Consider the following 19,787-nt stretch of genomic DNA (forward strand, 5'->3'; position numbering starts at 1 on the left):
GCACGCGCAGGGCCCCAGCTGCCGCCTCGGCCGCGCGCGGCACCACCTGTCGCCTCGCCCCGCGCACGCGCAGGGCCCCAGCTGCCGCCTCGGCCGCGCGCGCTGCGTGCGAAGCAGCCGGGAAAGGGCGGGAAGCAGCCGGGGAAGGGCCGCCCTCAGGGCCGCTCCCTCTGACTGGTGTTTTACTGGTGTTTARGCGGTCTGGGAGCAACTAGCGATGGAAGGCAGGGGCTGGATTTCCGTTTTCAAACCAACTAAGGCACCTAATTTAGGCTACGGAGTGTAGCGGGGAGGAGAAGTGTGCAAAGGAGCTGATTCTCCTGGGGCGTTCTTAATTGCTTTTACAATACTCTGTTTCAGCCCAATCCAACACATTCGGCCACATACGGGGAAGGTGATTTCCAAATTAAAACGCAGTAGGTACACTTCTGGTGTGCCTCGCCCCCTCTTTTTCAAGATGTAGGGCGTAGGCCGTGGCACCAGGCACAGGGCACCGCAGGAGGATTCAGTCTGCTCTGCGCTCCTGAAACACCTAGCCGTGGCAAGGTACGTCCTTCTGCCCCAAGGATGCTTTGGGGGGCTTATGCACCACTCACAAGTAAGTTTAAATGAGATCTGTGACATTTACTTAGAGCCAAAAAATTTCTCTGTTAAGAAACAAGTTTCACAAACTTACTGGGTTCATAGATAATGCAATAATTGGAAGCATTGAACTTGGTCTAAATTTGTGAGTTTGAACATATTAATATTCATTGATTTTCAGTGAGCTAATGAGGAAAACCATTTTTGTTATCAGCATTCAACATTTAAAGCATTTGTTATTAAAAGCACTGCTTAAACGTGGAAAGGTACACTACTATGGAAAGCACACATGAACATGTTTCAGTCAAAGGGACAAATCTGTTTTTCCCTAATATTTGGAGAAGGCACGCATTTGCAGAACCAGACATATGTAATATTGGAACGAAAAGTTTAAAAGAAGTGAAATGCTAATACATTATGATARGCTAATTTCATTGAAATGTATTTGCCCACATTATCTGTGACAACAATGTACTACAGTTTGTAATGAAATCTGTTTCACAAAAGAGGTCTCTCCTTTACATGCAAGTCATGTGGTTAGCTGTTTTCACCATCAGGGTTACATTTTGTTGCGTGGACGCTGGACACTATGTGCATTTAGGATTTTCTTGATTCAAACTTTGAAGTTACATTTTAGGTCAAGCATTTAACTGCAATTTCAAACATAACAGCCATTCCAGGAAGTCATGAGCCATAATGAGTTTCTCCATGTTTATTTTATCACAAGAAGTGTCATTATGATTTCACCCTCATGATCACAGTACAGCTTCAGAAAAAAGCTCAAAAAAGAAAGACTAAAAATCCCCTTGAGCACTGGTCAGGTGTTAAAAAGCCTTAAGAAGAGACAAAAGCTCCACAAAACAGAAAAAGACAAGCACAAAAACACTCTAAATATTTATGTTGCATATGTGCAGTGTCCACATTCTGCTATTGCCATTAACTTAGTAATTTACCATGCACTTCTTTCATTCAAAGGACAGTATCTGTCTTCCTAGCCCAAGTCAGCAGTTAGTTACATAAAGGAGATGGTACTTCTAACATTTAAATGCATTGTTAGCATTCCTCTAGGAATTCCCACAAGAAAAAACTTGGAGTAAAACTGTAGCAATTGTCAGAAGCAACCTTTCATCTGTTTGTTCATTAGTCAAAACTAAAATAAGTCATTCAGTGTTATTTCTCCATTCCATCAGGTTTATGTTTTCTATGGAAGACATTTATAGGACCTTAACAGATATGTCACTTTAAACATCGTACAATACATCAGTAAAAAGAGAACATAAGTGAAGACTGCAAGTTATTGTCTAGTGGTATTGTATGAAAATGTATGACAAGTTTAAGGCTTACTTTTAAAATATATTTTAGATTTACATGTCCATCATTTAGGAAACACCAAAACAAAGAACTTACTGGTATTATTTTTCCTTCTTCATCACAAACACACATTATCACTTCAACATTTCTCTGAGTTGTTTTGTTGTATTTATCAAAATCTCCAGATAGCAACGTAATATAAATGTCATTTCTTATGTCTCCTACAAGAGAAATGAAAAAGTTAAAAATCAGTAAAAACAGTGTGAGAGAATAGGGTCAGTTGAACTTCACAAAAGCACCTGTTTTTCTGCCACAAAACATATTAAATGGTCATATTTTCCATCTGAATCTAAATTTTCATCTCTGCTATTCTAAGCAAAGATACTACATGTGAAATGAAAGCAACCAAAGGGGTTTTCTGAAAGTGACTTCCGCTAAATCTCGTCCTGCACTGACACCTGCTGGTGAGGTGGCGTCAAGATGCCTTTTTTGAGTTTACACAGATAAACAGTTCTTTTGTCAGAGGAAACTTCATATCTTAAATTTTCACTTCTGAGGAAATTGAAATGGCATTGAAGAATAAACACCTTCATTTCAAATTCTGATACTTTTAAAGGAGGACTGCAAACCATAAGTGACTTAATTTGGCAAATATTTTAGCATAAATCCAAAAAGATTGTGAACTCACGTTTATTATTATTAAAGGAAAGTATTAATTTACAATAAAAATAAGGTTAATTTAAGATTCAGGGAAGAAACTGCTATAATGTACATAGCAGGCAGTAAAGCTAGGGCAGAGAACTTGGATTATCCCTCACCGTTCTGATTTTTCTTCTGTTTAAGTATTGTATAATACTTCACAAGAATTTCACTCTCCTAGGTATATCTCTTATATTGGAACATTACTTATCATAAAGAGTTCTAATATTGGAACATTACTTATCATAAAGAGTTCTAAACAACCTCTAAGTTACCCATTGCAGAAATCACTAATTAAGCTTGTAGATGATGCTCATTAACCCAGAGAAATGCAAAAATCTAGTTTTATTATACAGAAAAAAAAATCACATCCACCTGGCATGATTATTTCAGGAAATCCCAGCTTTCTAGCAACAACTGTGGTTCTGTCTACAAGGTGTGGATAGTCCTTCCTGGTTTGAATCACATCCCCAACAAGCATTTTGACAGTTACCCAGAGACCTAGTAAGAGGGGGAAAAAAACACATTTATGTTAAGGAAAAGAACATCTCTTCACATGAATATCATCTCTTTTCTCCTCCACCAAAACTGTGATAAGAATTCACTCCCCTTAACTGGAAAAAATTGCTATATAATCCAAAACTTTAGCTACTTATTAAAATAGTGACTATCATAGTAAATAGTAGTAGTAGTAAACACTCTGCCATAGTCTAATGAGTTATCACTTTTAGCGGTACAGTTAACCTATTTCCATGGTGATGCTATGGCTAAAATATAAAAGCTGTACTCTAAAACGTAAACAATATGAAATTAAGTTCCACTAAAATAGCTTGTTACTTTACTCTACAGAAATAGTCTACTTCACCTTGTCCACCACTGTCTCCTTTTGATGCTGTGACTTTGCTTAGGAGGCTGTGTAAAAAGTCACTCTCTGCCACTACCCTGCAGAAGAAAACAGTATCTGCTAGAAATTAAGCACTAAACATATCAAACACCATTCAGAACACACATAACTCAGCTTTAGTTCTTTTTGCAATACTTGATTTTATAATACATTCCATCAGCAGGCACTTAAAAAAAAATCACCCTTAAAATATAGTTTTCACTTGTAATTAGACAACATTGCCAGAGTTCCTTCTATTTCAGAGATTATTACGCATATTAAATGCAACTGAAAATATGCCTTCAGATACAGCCTTTATAATTCTACAATGGCTGAATTTAGCTGCTTCAACATGGCTAACAGTTTTAGGTAGTCATATTTATTCAGCAGAAAATTAGGTAGATCCATATACTTTCAGTTACAAAGCAAAAATCATTTTTATCACAATCAGTGAGTTAGGCTCCACAAAGCTAGGACAGGTGGGGATCAGGACTTGTGGAAAAAAAACATGAAAAATAAGAACTCCAGAGACATCCTTTCTGTTCTTATCAAAATCTAGCCAAAAAAAAAAAAAAAAAGTTTTTTTCCCACTACCTGGAATATCAAATTCAACAAGATACCGTTTGCATCAGCAGGAAGCTTGGTGTCATAGGAGCAGCTCTGTGGTGTGAAACCATTGCTGCTGGGGAGCCGCTATCCACACTACAAGCATCTGGAGAGTTTTACTTCAGAGATGCTCTGGTCACCCTTTAGCTGCTAGAGTGCCTCAGCTGCAATCATTGGATTGGATTCAAAAGAAATCTAGTTCATGTTTTATAAGACTGCTCTGTGTTGCACCAAAGCGCTGTAGCTCAGGATGATCAGATTACTTAAGACGACACACTCTTGACTTGGATTAAAATACTGACCTAGACATACCCTGTGACTACCTAAGCAGTTAGGATATGTTCTGTAACTTAATAATCTGTTGCCATACAAGTTGCAGAAACAAGGACGCAATGTTGAAGTGAGAGGCTGTTCATGTTAAGCTTATGTGCAGACTGAAGGGAAGAAAAAAAGCAACAACACAGGAGGACCACTCTATGAGACTGACCGCATTACCAAACTCTATAGGAATGCAGAACCTGAATATATTCAGCAACATACATTCATATTACATATATTCATCTGCCCAATCCAGTTTCCTAATTAACAGCCAAATGAATTAGCTTTGGATTCTTTTCAACTACTATTCCACTTAGGAACAAATTCTCATGTAGCAAACAAGTCAGATCAAACAGTAAACAAGCAAGGCTGACCCCAAGTTTGATAAAATGATTTACTCTCATATTTTTTTCTCCATAGAATAGAAAAGTAATGCTATGTAGAATGCCATTTGAAACGTATTTCCAGCAGGTATTGATACCTACCCATTTGATTTATAGGTGTCTCATTTTGAGACAGCTGGTCTAGCATTGCTCTTGAAGATGGGATGTGTGGCAATTCAACTACATTTTAACTCAAATACAATATTACTCAGATTTTTCTCAAATTCGTAACAAAAATCAAACATATAAACTACTAGTTACCCATGCTTGGGAATCTCATTGTTTAGAATGTATAGATGTTTCTTAATTTGCTTGGTTTTTGTTAAAGGACATGGTACCAGATGGCTGAAGAAAGATGTTCATAGGAATATACCTTTATCTGACATTCTGTGGGAACTGTCAAGTCTTAAATGCACTTTACGTTGTAGTAGTGCTAATTGTTTACAAATCACTTCAGAAATATTAAAACAAAGAGGCTTTTTTCCCCCATAAAACATTTCACAGATCATTGCACCCACAAAGGTCTTTCTTTGTATAGAAATATCTTTAAGTATAAGATATTTATGATCATCTTACGGGTGAAAGGGAATGAAATGCTGCTTTTCTTCATCACTTTCAGCTTTTCCTTTTATGATATCTGTAATATCCATAACTAGAAAGGTAAAAGAAAAATCATCAAAACATATAATGACATTGAAAAATATCTCCTTATTCATGTATTTTGCAGAATATTATATATTCTTGTGCTTCCAGGTACACAGACATTTTCAAGAGTTTGTTAGAGTAGTACTGTGTGCTCTAATATCAGTATTTTGTAAGTGCAAAGTATTTCCTCTATGGTATCTTGATCATAAAAATACACTACGTTCAGGCTGGAATGCCGGTTGCTAACAGATGGTTGGGGAGACAAGGGGGGAGATAAACACACACCCAAATTTTGAAAACTCGAGTAGGTGGGAATCCCTTTTCTTCCCTTTATAAGCTGCGCTCCCCCCTCTCCCACTCCCAGCTTTGAATTAAAACCAAAAATCTCACAATTAGAGAACATACAACTCATTAGAACAATAACAATGATGAAAACTGAGGCATAATGATTTCTTAATTAAAGATAAAATATAAACTTTGGAGCAATTCAGTAAGTGTTGCTTCTTTACAAGACACTTGGGTTCTTTTGCTATTAGAAAACACTGTTCTGGCAGCTCATGTTAAAATACCTCAGTGGCTTGCTTTAAACATTCACATTGTTAATGTCCATTTTTAACTTATATGAGAAAATCACTGTTCTGTAACCTTTTTCCAAAGGTTTTCAGCTGTAACCAAAATTATTCTCAAAGTTCATTTGAAAATGACCAAGCATCCTAATTCTATTTTATAGCATTTCTAATTCAGCTCAAACAATCCTAACAGTAATATAGCCTGTTTAAAATGATTATGAGAGGGAGAAAGTACTGTAGTAATTTTCTGCTGCTTTTCTTACCTTAGAAAGAGCTGCTAATACTATATTTCTTGATTTTATTGCTGCAACTTAGATCTCAGACTATGCAAGCGTGCATCTCAGAATGCAAGCATTTTAGCTGAATGTTGCCAATATAAGTTACACAGAAGCCACAGCTATATTTGGAGCAAAGATCAATTCTACATGAAAAACAGACACACAAATCTTTTGAGAATTTCTATTAACGTGAAAAGAATTGACGCTGCACAGCCCTTCTTATATTCCTGTCCTTAATTTGGTGAAATTTGAAGAAAAATGTTCTTCAGATTCTATCACATTTTTTCCTACCTCAAGAGCACCAAAAGTAGTAAATTGTAGTTTGGAACTTGAACAGTGGCACACAAGTGTTCCTCTCTCAACTGAGTCCCTAAAGCAGCATTGTTCTTGAATATATTTGTCATAAACATGAACAAAACTGTAAGCACATGTGACCCAATATGCACACGACATCATATTTCTATCGTGAGACTCCACTGCACACGCGAGCCTGTGCCTCCTACTATTCTTTCAGTGGAGTAACATTCTATGTGACAACCACAACCCGTGTACTTTGCTTATTACATTAGCAAGTAGTGTAGCCCAGTAGAGGCAGATTTATGGAGCAGAACATTTAGTGCTCCCTCCACGTTGCCAGCAGACATGTACAAGTCCTGTTATTACACTCTGGTACCGTGCTTTGGTTTACACTGTGTAGTGACAAGTGTGCATTATTGGGAAATTCATTTCAAAAATCAATTTCTGAGCTGAACTAAAACATTAGCCTAGATATAGTCTTTGTGATCTCCAAAAAATCAGATATAAAAGATTGTTGATACAGCTGTTTCATATTCTGGCATGTCTTGGCAGACATTCTACTATCCAAGACTGGCAAGCACCACTGAACTTCTGTTTCAAGTATAGCATAAGAGGCACTGGTTACCTGCTACTCCAAAAGGCCGTCTCAGTCCTTGTGTATATTTTTTGGAGTTGCTATCTTTGAGATCCATCCTTCCAACTCGGACTATTTGACAGACTAAATAAACTTTGTCTCTGCTAAGGTCTTTATTTCCAAGATCCTAAGATATAAACAAAACAGAAAGCTAAAGTGTTGTTTGTGGAAGAATTTTAAGTTGTAAAACTTAAACAGAACCTCTAGTAATAATTGAGCTTCAGTAAGTAATAGAAAAAGAAACTAAGCCCCAAGTAAGAACGAACACAATGTTTTAACATAGTGTAAGGAAACCTGACAGTTAAACATTAGAATAAAGTATAAGGGAAAAAATAAATAGAGAAAGGTACCAATCAAGAGCTGCAGCAGGTATCAAGGATCAAACTGTCAGGGAATTGATGAGGCAGGCATTAGAGAAGTGCCCGAGAAAATGATTTGAGGAAAGATATTCAAGCATTCGTTATCACTGCCATGAAGTACTGATCTTGCCATTTCTAACATGGCTTCTGCTTCCTTCCTCATCTTACTCAAATTTTATGCATTCTGATGGCAACCGCAGAGAAGAGAGAATCTGATTTGCAAATAAAAAGTGAGAAGAGCTGGAAGCATGTACTCACTGTGAACACTACTTTCAGATTGTTGAGCATGTCGATTTCCTTTGGAAAGCCTCTGCTGCCCCATCTCACCAAGTAATTCTCACTATTTGAAGACAAATAACTTATTACCATGTGTTTTAAAAATCCCTTTTTTAGAGTACATAAAAACACAGTACATAAGTTGAGTAACAGACAATATTTTGTCCTGACTGTTTGAAAGTAAAGTCAAATTAAAAGAAAAAAGCTATACAGCACAAGTAATCAGTAAGTTACAAAAGATAACTTAAACCGAACATACACAAAGGTATCTTTTCTGGAGGAAGCATTAACATCCGTGTAATCTGTTCAATCAGAACAGTCAAAAACTTTTTACTCTATCTTTGAATTCACTAGTCCCTCCCCCATCTTATCCCTCTCTTCCCACTGCCTGAGCGTTTTATTCCAGACCCAACATTCCCCATCAAGAAGCTTGTGTAGTGAATCCAGTGACATTCTGGGTCGTCCTTGGTTCCTTATACTGATCAGTATTTGGCTTTTTTCTGTTAAGCATCTGGTTTTGCCACATTTCAATAATAAAGGCTGTTTTCATTGCATCTGTACAGAATGTTTGGCAAAACAAATCAAGACTGCATATACAGGCCTGGAAATGACATTAGATAGTCACAATCTAGTATTATTTTCTCCTCATACCATGCTCAAGAGCCATGCTCTGAGAAATTAAAGTAATTGCAATTGCAGTTTAAACTTTACATATATTTACTATCTTGTTCTGAATGCAAGACTTCTGACTGAATGGCGTCAGTTAAAAATTTACAAATTTTATTAGCTTTGTTAAACTTCCCAGGGCAAAAGTTCTTTTTATTTGCCTACTTAAAAAACTGACCCTGTAAGTGATGAAAAACATGAAGTTAAATCTGTGTTCCTCATCAAGACTCCTTGATATATCATCTAGAAGCTGTAAAGCACTTATTTTTGTTGCATTCTGAACTTACATTTTTGTATTCTGGCTCTCCTGTATGCTTTTATATAAATAGCTACAGATATACATATGCATGTTTATGTGCTTTTCTACAGATACAGTATCTTCTGTAATGATCCTAGGTAAAAAAGTAGAGCATTTATTGCAGTTAGACTAGTTTTAGCTAAGGTTTAGCTAAGGGTAAAATATTAGAATTCCCTATTGTTCCTTGTAAAAATTTCTGCTTCAGCAATCCAGCAGATGTCCTCACGATAGAAGAATCTGTCTATTTATGGAGACGACCTCAAGGATGTCTTCAGATTACCAGCAAAAACAACCACCAAACAATGGGATTTGATTTTTTCCTCTTCCTTCACCTCTTTTTGAACCTGTTTTAACAGTTGCTTCAGATTCTACCTAGTCTGACTGAGTGCCTGTGGCTGGGTTGACTGTCAAAGTTCAGTATGTTATGTCTCAGTTGCTACATCTATTGCATGATGTTTCTTTCTCGTGAGACCTGTAGAAGCTCCAGAGAGAATGGCAAAGAAATTTTCTTTATTTAAAATAAAAATCCCTCCACAATAGTGTAATAATCTCTAAACTTTGAAGTAGTCTTGGCATTCTCTAAAACTGGAAATACTCACAGTCCAGGAATGATCTGTCAAAAGATTTGGGATCACATGCCCTACAATCCTTACACAGTCAAAGCCTGTATCTTTCCATGCCATTTTTTTCTCTTTGGTTCTCTTCCTTTTATTTATGTGTTCTCTGTGTTACTAGTATGTTGGCAACTACTATGCTCCATTTCAGCCAGTTCCCCTCACTCTAGTTTGGGGGAATAAAAAAGTAAACTTACCTTATAATTGTTAGTTTCTGTGGGTCATATAGTGCCATAAAGAGTTCTGCATCCTCCCCAATTCGACAAACAAAATTGCGCACGAAGACGTACAGACTGTGGGTGGGAGATGAAGACATTCGGGAATATGATGCATAATCTGGTTGATCCTTTGACTACTCAGAAGAAAGAGAATTATTAGCTACATCCATGATAGGGCACTAGAAACAATTTCAAGTTTTCCTATATATAGCAGTTAACCTTAAAAATTGTGTATTCTGTGCAGTTAGAGAGTCAGACAACAGAATTTGAACCAAATAAAAACTTATTTCTGGGAAGTTGTCCTGTATATTTTCCAGGGGGAGATTACTGAATAATGCAAAGATGACTAGGAAATAAGTTTTGAGCACCCCTCTCCCCCGTTCCATATCTCACCAGTGTTTCAACATCCTTTTCTATCGAGAAGTAAGAAATAGTTAGAAGGTGCAGAGGGAGGTCCCACCTTCCTCCGCACTGCAACCCAGAGCCTTTCACTAGAAACTAGTATGTATTTAGTCCACTAAACATATAGACACATTTAGTTCACTAGGAACTAGTATGTGTTTAGCTTAATTGGCTAGAACTAATGCCTTAAATGCAGTTTTTGCAGGATTTACGGGACTTGTTCAGGATTAGCAGCAAGAACTTCTTGTCTGGAATTCAAGCTTATTTTCCTTTCTAACTAGGTATCTCTGCATCTCTTTTTAGAAAAGGAAGAGGGATCACATATTTCTTTTTATTTAACAAATATTTCCAAAAGAACACAATAGTTAGGCTGTTTCCCTTCCCTCCTCCCCTCACCTGCAGAAGACTTCCTTTAAAAATCTTCTATTTCCTTTCACTCAGGAAGATAAGAGCCAGATTAAGTTCTCCTCCTGTGTATGAACGCATTCAAAACCTTGTCTCCTTACCTCTCAAGGAAAGCAGGATGCTTCCAATGGAACCATCCTGAAATCCTTCATTAAAATTTCTATAAACGACTATGCATAAAAGTTCTCAGGATATTTTTGCTACAGCATGAAAATTTAAATGCCTTTAAGAGAAGAGATTGTAACTTGACGTCCATATCCCAGGCTAGTTGTTCAGTCACCAAGCAATTACATAAAGGGTGAAACGCTATTGCCACTTGTTTCTTTTAAATAGCAGAAGAGAAACTATCAAGCTGTCACTACAGCAGCAATCCTACAAGTGTGCAAGAGATTATTTTTGAGCATAGTAGTATGGAGCAGAAGGCCTACTGTATGCGTCCTAATCGGGTTTGACTGAGCATGTTTCAGGCAATACTCAGTGCTCAGTCTGGGGCAAGTCTCAAGACTGGGGCGTTTCAAGGAACATGAGCAAGACAAAGTACAGCTTCCTGAAGAGAGGACCTATAATATAAAAGGGGCACATGCTGAGATCTGGGAGAGAGCTGACCAGGATCACTGTCTCAGAAATAGGCACCTAAATTCTACCCACATTTCATTTTAACTACCTAGAATCACTTACAGGTTTCAGGCCTAAAGGTCCTTTTATTCATTGCTTTGCTCTTTCTTTAAAAAAAGAAGTCAACACATTCTACTGCAGAATACGCCATGTTTAAACTTTCCATACTTCCATTGTCAGCTAATTTCATCTGAGAAGCAAAAGTTGTTCAGTGACACTTATTCTGAGAAAACTTAAAGGGTGTTTTCCAGAGATTTCTGATGGGCATTATTAAAGTGTCATGGTGGCACAACTTTTTTGTGAAATGTTTTATTTCCTTTAGTACTGTTTACTTTCTCACGAATGAACAAAAGAACTCAAGTCATCATACCCCTGAACAAATTTAATATTGAAAAGGTCAAGGAAGTATAGTCACCTGCTTTGCATTTTAAATTATGAAACTTTTGTACTCATCAGCTTTGCTTAGGCATAATTACTGTTGGTGTCTACAGGGTTATTCTAAATTTACCAGCTTCCTACTTCAGCAAACTTAAATTCTTCTATTCTGTCAGGCTAACAAGCAGCAACATACAGTAAACCAGCTGATGTTGTCAAAGGATCATTTGAAAAAGAGCTTTAGTTAGTCATGGCTTATAGCCTGAACTCGAAGTATATAACCACTATGTGAATCAGCCTATTAAACAGTGTACTGCTTAAGACCTACTTCCATTTGGAAATCCAAGAATGGATTTAGAACCAGCTTTAGAGACAGGCTTTAGCCTTGCCCACACCCTGAATCTAGTGCCAGTCATGCACACCCTCCATTTTTCCTCCTTGAACTAGCATGCGTAAAAATGGAACTAACTCAGCATGAGACACAATTTGTTCAAGACAAATCGTTCAAATACATTTTCACAAAACCATTAGTTACACAACTCAGGTGTTATCAGATGAAAATCTCCATCCATATTTGTAACACAGGAATGTGAAACTAACTTAAGTCAGAGGCAAAGGTTTCTACCAACTTCTATCGTAGAAGGTTCCACCCTTCAAGCTTCGACTTTTCTGTTTGTTTTGGTTTCAAAGTGTTAAGTTCGGCTCATCATTCCTACCATTTCCTCCTTAATCCGCTCAGTGATTTTATTAGTTGCTTCTTCATGTGCATGAAATAGGCTGACGACACTGGTTTTATCTGGATCCAAGATATTCCCATCTTCATCCCTAACTATTAGGTCTAGCTCAAGTATCCTATGAAAATAAAAAGATCAATATGGCAGGGTTATTTTCTTCTATAAAATTCAAGTGGAGCATATTCACAGATGCAATGAACGCAGTACTGCAGGTTTTAAAGCAATAACATCAGTTCAAACACAAGCAATGTTATTTCATTAAAGAAATTTTAATTAAAAAAGCTACCATTTCTTCAAGCTCTTGTCCAGCATTTTTCTATTTTGGAGTTTATAACTCTGTCACTGAAGCATTCAGACACCTAGCATATAATACATTCTGTGTTCAAATTCGTATTTCATTTCAGTAAGTCATCATCTGTTTTGCTTTTTAATGAGTAAACCTTTGTAAGGTGCATACATTGTTCTACATGCCTTCTGTTTTTATGTTGCTGTCTTACTCTTGGTGCTGTGATTTGGCTCTAACAACTGTGCTTTGTTCTCTCCTTCTCATAGAAGCCATACCTTTTTCTCTTCCTTCAGATCTTGCCTTTTGTGCCATGTTCAAAACTCTTGAGTCTTATCACTCTAAGGCCTATGTATTCTTGCCCACAGGGCTGTGGTATCACTTCAGCCAAAGGATCTCTTTTCTTGCCTATCCAGGACTGCATTCCTCCATCCTCCTGAGACTTGTCTACTCTGTGCTGGACTGTACCTTTTACTGTTTCTAAATATTCAGTCTGCCTTTACAACGCTGCTACTGTTGTTTTGAATCAGTCTACATCACACTGCAATCCTCTTCGTCACAGCACACCATTAAAAAAATCTACCACCTTCTCTGACAGTATTCAGCCTCAGTTCTCTCACAATGACCCACCTAACATCTATTCTCATTTCTTTTTATTCCTCCTCAACAAGTCTAGAGGATGCTATCATATATATTACAATAGTTAACCCCTGTCCTCACACTCTCAGCCTCTTACAAGCACTGTCTAGCTCGCATTCTTTCCCTATACAGTCCCAAGCCATTTTAAACATCCCTTCCATCCCTGCTCCTCCAAAGAGGGGAGTCTGTTGTCCTCATAACTTGGAAGGAAGAGAAGAGTAAAAAGGGGAATTAAGGGCAAAGAAACTACAGTTTTCTCTCAAAGAGTTCCCCTAGCTGCTGTCTTGATCAGACTAAGAGCTTCTTTGGCTGGACCATTTCTAAATAAAAAATCTGCCTTGGAATTGCCATTCAGCTCTATATAGTCTATCATGGTATGTGTATTCCCAGAGTGTATTCAGAAAGAATAGAACTCAGAAATCTGTGGGTCCAAATCACAGTGAACAAGGAGGGCTTCCTGACGTGTCACAGTCATTGTTTATGTCTAGCCACAGGCAGCTCGAGACTTGCAGCCACACATAGGCCTTCAACTCACAACAACCATAGTCATTTGCAATAGCTCAAGACAATTTATTGGCAGACTGCCTCGTAATACCAGTGTCATGAAAATTGGTTTATCAAGTTTGCGCTCTCTCTCTCTCTCTCCCCCCCCTCTATCAGATAGTGGAGTACCATTCATAACCCCACCCAACCCCATTTTTGCTAAAAATGCCTTCTGCTGCAATGACATTTCATCAGCAAAAGACAGACAAGTATTTGTCAAGCAACTATCCTATCTACAGTAGTTTCACTTCCATTACCAGAACCAGAGTTCTGTCTGGAAATTCCCTAGTAAATGTGAGGATTTTGCCTTCAAGATAGGCTTTGTACACTTCAGACTTCTGCTGTTCATCCACCAGTAGTCTCTGAACACCACTGGTCATGGAGTAGCATGATACTACTGGAAGGTAGACTGTGATTTTGAAGGATAGGTGAAAGGCTGTAGCCTCAAGTACACTGACTTTATGTATATATAAAGGACAGACACCTGACCTAGAATATTTGACAAGTTTATATTCTGTAATTAACAAGAAAAATATTTTGAAAAAATTACTTGGGATTAGAAACTTCAACATGGGAACTTTTGTTATCACAGGAATAACAGGGACAATTTTGACAAGAAGGGTTTAAATGCATCTACATCCCACATTCATGGGAACAAAACTACAAGCAGAAAGAATGTATCTGTTCTTGCTAGGTGCTTTAAAAATAAAGTTTTCTAGAAGCAATGTAGCCACTTACTTGTTACCATAGTCAATTTTGGAAGTGACTTTCTGTTTGAGTTCTTTGAGCTCATCTTTTGGCAGAGTCCCAGAGAGAAGCTGTGACCTCCATTCCATTAAGTCATACATCATAGACTGTACCTGCTGGAACCGCTCTTTCTTATTTGCCTAAGATAAATAATAGGTTCAAGATAAAAGATTTCAAGCTTTTTAAAAAGCTGAAGTGAAACATTGGCCTTGACAATTAAAGGATGTGTCATATTTGCTGCTAAATGTTCAGCTCCCAGAGTCAAGAATTAAGCAGAGTTCCCCACCACTTCAAATCCTGTTTTGTTTCTTTACTTCTGCTCATTTCTCCAAGAATCCTCACATGCAATTTAAGATTACTGAGCCTGGCTCCCTTCCTCCTCTCATTATACAAGTTTTAAGGACAAAATCCTCCACATTATAGGAAACAAATTACATAAGATTCAATCAATTCACGCATGGCTAGGTAATTTCAATAGGTTTGATTTATCTAATTGTGATTTTTTTGAAATTGTGCTTTTTGTTGAAAGAAAAATCATTAAATGAAGTCTCATCAAGAGAAACTATTACAGGAGCAATTTACCTCTGTATAAGGCACTGATGAGAGCATGCTAGAAATAGAATATTTGACTGCAGTGTGTTAATACTTTTGAGAGGCTACTGGGAAAAGCAGGTGGATGCACGGAAGTCACTAGAGCAATTCCAGAGTCATCCATTGAAATAAAATGTTCCACCTGTTGACTTTAGCAAGAGGAAGACTGAGAAGTGACCAATTTCAGAATATAAATACATCAGTGAGGAAAAGTACACAGTATTCAAGACTTCCCAGTAGAGAAAAAGCAAAATCCATTGGCTGGGAATCTGCAGCAAGACAGAATCAAATGACAGTGCAATTCATTGGAACAGGTTATCTACTAGAATAGACTATTAAGAGTACTGGAGAATCCAGCATCATTTTGATGTTTTCCAATCAATATTTGATGCATTTCTAGTGGTTAGACTTAAGTTAAACAAGTTACTAGAACCACTACAGATTAATACTAGCTTACAACATGAAAAAAACTATGATATGCACACATACTATCCTTCTTTGCTTAAATTTTGAGTTATATCTCTGAGTGTCTTCTAGTCCTGCTTTTTTTCCCCTACAGCTCGCTGACAATATTCTAGGTCCTGCTGCCCACTTGGGTCCATCTGTACTTATGGGGACTACAGAGAACTCAAAATCCACTGGTCAGCAGCACAGGTTGGATATAATAAGAAAGGTTTTGTCTCTCTATAAAGTATAATTGAGGCCTACAGAAGTATTTCATGCCCCTATAAAAAAGGAGGTCTTTTAAATATTCATGAATCACTTCCCACAGTTCTATTTTTGGTTTTTTGTTTTTTCTCCTAAACCATACAATATCTTTTTGTAACAAGACATTGCCAGGAGGCCATTACAACTGCATGCAAAAAAGCACCATCATTGCATATACCTTATTTACAAGGAGAGCAGATGCTCAGTATGGAAGCCATATTGACTAATTCCTCCAAATTCGGTGCACGTTTTATGTATTGGTTTTGCATGACAAAGAGTTGGTAGGAATAAATAGATTTTTTTCAGATGGAGAGAAATCTATTGATTTTTGTTTCTTTTTAAGGAATATAAAATGAAGATACTGCTAGTGAAAGAGAGACTGATCCTTGAACAACTTTGTTCTAGTGTCCCAAACATACTTTGAAACCTGTGCAAACATCTTATGTTTATATTTCCATCTTGAAAATTATCTCTATAAAAATCAAGTAAACTCTATAGAGAACAACTATGAAAAATTTATTAGGCACGGGATACTAAACATTGAATCTAGAGGCATGAAGTTACACTGCTTCTTAGCAATAACTGAAATCCTTTCAACTTAAGTCATAGAAGAAAATTGCATTGATCTAAGTGGTGATAAGAAATAATTTTTTAAATCCTACCAATTCCTGCCTTGCATCTACAGAAAGACAGTAATTTGAATTAGGCCTCAAAATACATAAGTAGCACTAATGAACAGGCCATATGTGACATACAAAGCTTCATACCACATAGAGCTGTTTCCAGATGCTGCCCCATTCCCAGAGTGTAGTGGTAACTTCTTGTACTAAAGGAATTTCAGCAGGTACTGTATTTTCTGTATGTCTACGAAAGACAAGAAAGTTTAACGCAGTATAAAAGACCATTTCAGTTTCATGGCTTTATATTGTAGTTACTATGTTTAAGGCATATAAATGCCTTAAAATTCATTCTTTAACAGACAAGATCCTTAACTTATTAAAACTTCTTAAAACAGTTAAATTCAATACCTTTTCTTTTCAGCAGTAACTTCCTTGATGTGGATAAAAGATTTAGGAAATATTCCCTGTTGGGAAAAGAAAAAAAGAAACAAAAGAGAATCCATTTACTTATAAATCTCCAAAACAGTTATGTTACATAAATGAGAGCTTTCCAAAAACCTACTTTTAATCAGTTATTTTTACTAAAACTGTTACCATGAACATATCCTGTAATCCTCAAATTAACCTCTCCAAGTTTGGTTTTCTAACGGTGTTATGTCCAGATAAATGTATTTTAGTTTGATACAAAAATAGTAACAAATTTTTTATATCCTCTTCTAGAAACACAGAATGCATTGGATTACACTTTCTTCCAAGAGAACCTCCCTCCCCCCCCCCCCCCCCAAGCCAAGTTCTCTCTCCTGGAAAACAGTACATACAATGTAAATATAGTGAAGAAACATTTTTTCTGTGTATTGGCTTCTCTTTCTCCAAGAGGAAGACATAGATACTGAGTACTATACCCGATACATTTCTCATTCCAGAAAAAAAAAAAAAGTATACTAATTTAGAGATTAAATTGATTATCAAGCCAAAGGAGAAAAACTGATATAGAATAAGCTTGACAAGTGAAAGCAGTATTGACAGGAAATGAGTCAGGAGGAGTGGCACAGCACAGATTAGCATCCCACTGACATGATGATGATACACTCATCAGACCCATAGTTTGTTTTGAAGCATATGAGTCAAGAACACTGCGCATAAGATTCAAAATTGCTTTAAGGAGAAAAGAAAAATCTTTCATATGCAAAACAAAGAAGGGAGACACTGTATAACCATAAACTCTTTAGCACCTTTTGGCAGATTACCATTACAGTTGAGCTACCTATTTTGTGCTACTCAAGGCTAAGCGGTAAGATGCCCAGCAAGGTGTAGCCTAAGAAGCATCAGATTTCATCCCATTTTCAGAGTTTACTTCAAATTGACCTGTGCAGAAAAAAAGGTGACTAGACAAAATTATTTGTTGTGAAGTGTCCAAGCACTACAAGAACTGAAGCATTTTAATTTATTCTAAAGGAAAGTTTTACTGTCAATTCATCCATGACAACCCTTATGTTAGCTAGAAAATCTAGGCTTGGCAATGGAGCTCGGATTTGCTTGGATTCATCTCCATTAAACAACTGATATCCACATCTGGAACTTTACAAAGCCTTTTTCAGTTAGATTACAGTTTATAGCCATTTTCTTTCAAACATCCTTTCTTTAGGAGTGAGTCTTAGAGGAAGCATGGTCATAGTAACTACACAGTAACTTCTTTGCATAGCTTCCTGTGAAATGCTATAGTACATCAAGAAGGTATGGTAAACTACATCATCGCTAGGCCTGCTTCCACCTCATCTRTGGCAATCTAGAAATGTAAGTAAGCAAATAAGGTGCTATTCAGTGTTATTAGAGCTCATAAAACAGAAGAAACAACAGATAGAAGACTGGATAAGAAGATTATGCAGAGTTACCACCACAAACAATTTCTCATCTCTGTCTTCTAGGATACACTATCATTGAGCATTTAAGTGGTAAGTCAACGATCAAATTTTTCAATAAAGGAAGCTAAAATATTTTACTATCATCTACAGTCGCATAACACAAATTAGTTGCTCTAAGATCATGAAGTTATTGTTAATACCTGCAAGCTGTTGAATACAAAATAAGAAAACAGGAAGAATAAGCGGCTTAAGACTGTTCTGATTTTTTCTCTGATGTTATATTATCTGCAAAGAACTGCTGCTGCCCAGATATTCCTTTTTAGGAATCTGTGAAGATTAGGTCCTTTTTCCAGGCTACAGAGAAGCAACTTCCTCCAAATGTTTTCACTGTAATATAGTCATGAGTCTCTAGCTTCAAATGCCCTTGGCATTACAGCTTCAAAAAATAATAACTAGTTCCAATATGTGTTTTTCTTTCATAAGGGTACATATAAAACTATTAAGAAATTCTCTCATTACTTAATTCTGGAATCATCCTATCCAGGTTAAACTATCATTTGTGGTTTTCCATCTTTAGATATAACCATATTGACTCTTTTTATTACTATATTTGTAGCTTAAAGATGTATTTACAGGCTTGTGCCTCACAAAAGGTGTATATATTGGATATAGCCCTAGGAACCCTTAGGGGAAAAAAATGCAGAAGTGTATACATTTTGCAGTAAGTTAACCTAACTAAATCATTTCAGATGCCATCTTCATCAACCTATTAATCGCAAGGCAGAGTAATATTTTTTTTCTTTGATTTGTTTGTCCCAATCCTGACTTCTAAYATTAACTAGCATCATTCAGAACAAATGCTGATTGTCCTATTGATCTTGAAAGAAAAGAGGATGGATTTGGCTGATTTTAATAATCAGTATAGGACCATCTGATAAGACGTACTGAAAAAAAAAAGCCTCACTTCTGTGAGACAATCTGACTATTGATTCCTTAAACATAGAGTCTCATAGGAATTAATACCATCATCTTACCTCTGATCCCTTATTCCTTGCTAGATAACCTTTGTACCAATCTAAAAGTAAGGAAGAAAAAGCACATTCAGTATAACAGAGCATATACTTCAACCAACATACAAAAAAAGTCATGTTTTGTGTTTTACCTAAGAATCATCTGTCATAGGATGCTTTAGTTACTTGAAAAATATGCAAGTGAAAGTAAAGCAAGTGGCAGGAAGCATGCTTAACATGGCTTATAAATGGACAAGGATCATCGTATGATCTGCTTTCAAGGGTTGTGAAGAAAAGTTTACAATTCCATCAAAAAAAAGATATGCTAAGATAAGAATTTTTATATTACATACATATATATAAATATATATTAAAATATAAAAATTATAAAATTAAATTAAAAATTTAACATATAAAAACACAAACATATATAAAAATATTTTAAAATAAAAATGTATAAATATATATAGAGATATTAAAAATGCATTAAAAATCCAAGATTGTTCATGGTGACAGAAAGCCCATTAAGGTCTTCTGATTGTGTTCTAGGTGTATTACTAACTCAGTGCAATACATGGCTCTCACATATCCAGCTTCCTTGATGTAAGAAAGCCTTA

At 36.6% G+C, this 19,787-nt stretch overlaps 1 protein-coding gene across 1 annotated transcript in view; it reads right to left on the minus strand.

Annotated features, from left to right (window-relative positions):
- Window positions 1–19,787, minus strand: part of DOCK2 (dedicator of cytokinesis 2) — a 186,925-nt gene that overhangs the window by 162,325 nt on the left and 4,813 nt on the right. Inside the window, exons 3-14 of the mRNA XM_085299593.1 lie at window positions 19,195–19,235; window positions 16,707–16,762; window positions 16,446–16,542; window positions 14,371–14,519; window positions 12,150–12,285; window positions 9,616–9,770; window positions 7,823–7,904; window positions 7,197–7,332; window positions 5,359–5,434; window positions 3,458–3,534; window positions 2,968–3,093; window positions 1,990–2,114 (exon numbers count right to left, since the gene is read on the minus strand). Coding sequence (XP_085155719.1) covers window positions 1,990–2,114; window positions 2,968–3,093; window positions 3,458–3,534; window positions 5,359–5,434; window positions 7,197–7,332; window positions 7,823–7,904; window positions 9,616–9,770; window positions 12,150–12,285; window positions 14,371–14,519; window positions 16,446–16,542; window positions 16,707–16,762; window positions 19,195–19,235 — 1,256 coding nt within the window. The remainder of the gene's footprint in view (window positions 1–1,989; window positions 2,115–2,967; window positions 3,094–3,457; window positions 3,535–5,358; window positions 5,435–7,196; window positions 7,333–7,822; window positions 7,905–9,615; window positions 9,771–12,149; window positions 12,286–14,370; window positions 14,520–16,445; window positions 16,543–16,706; window positions 16,763–19,194; window positions 19,236–19,787) is intronic.

Source organism: Rhea americana, unplaced genomic scaffold (assembly GCF_003343005.1).
Source record: "Rhea americana isolate MKP2758 unplaced genomic scaffold, rheAme1 scaffold_150, whole genome shotgun sequence".
In the NCBI taxonomy this organism is placed as follows: domain Eukaryota; kingdom Metazoa; phylum Chordata; class Aves; order Rheiformes; family Rheidae; genus Rhea; species Rhea americana.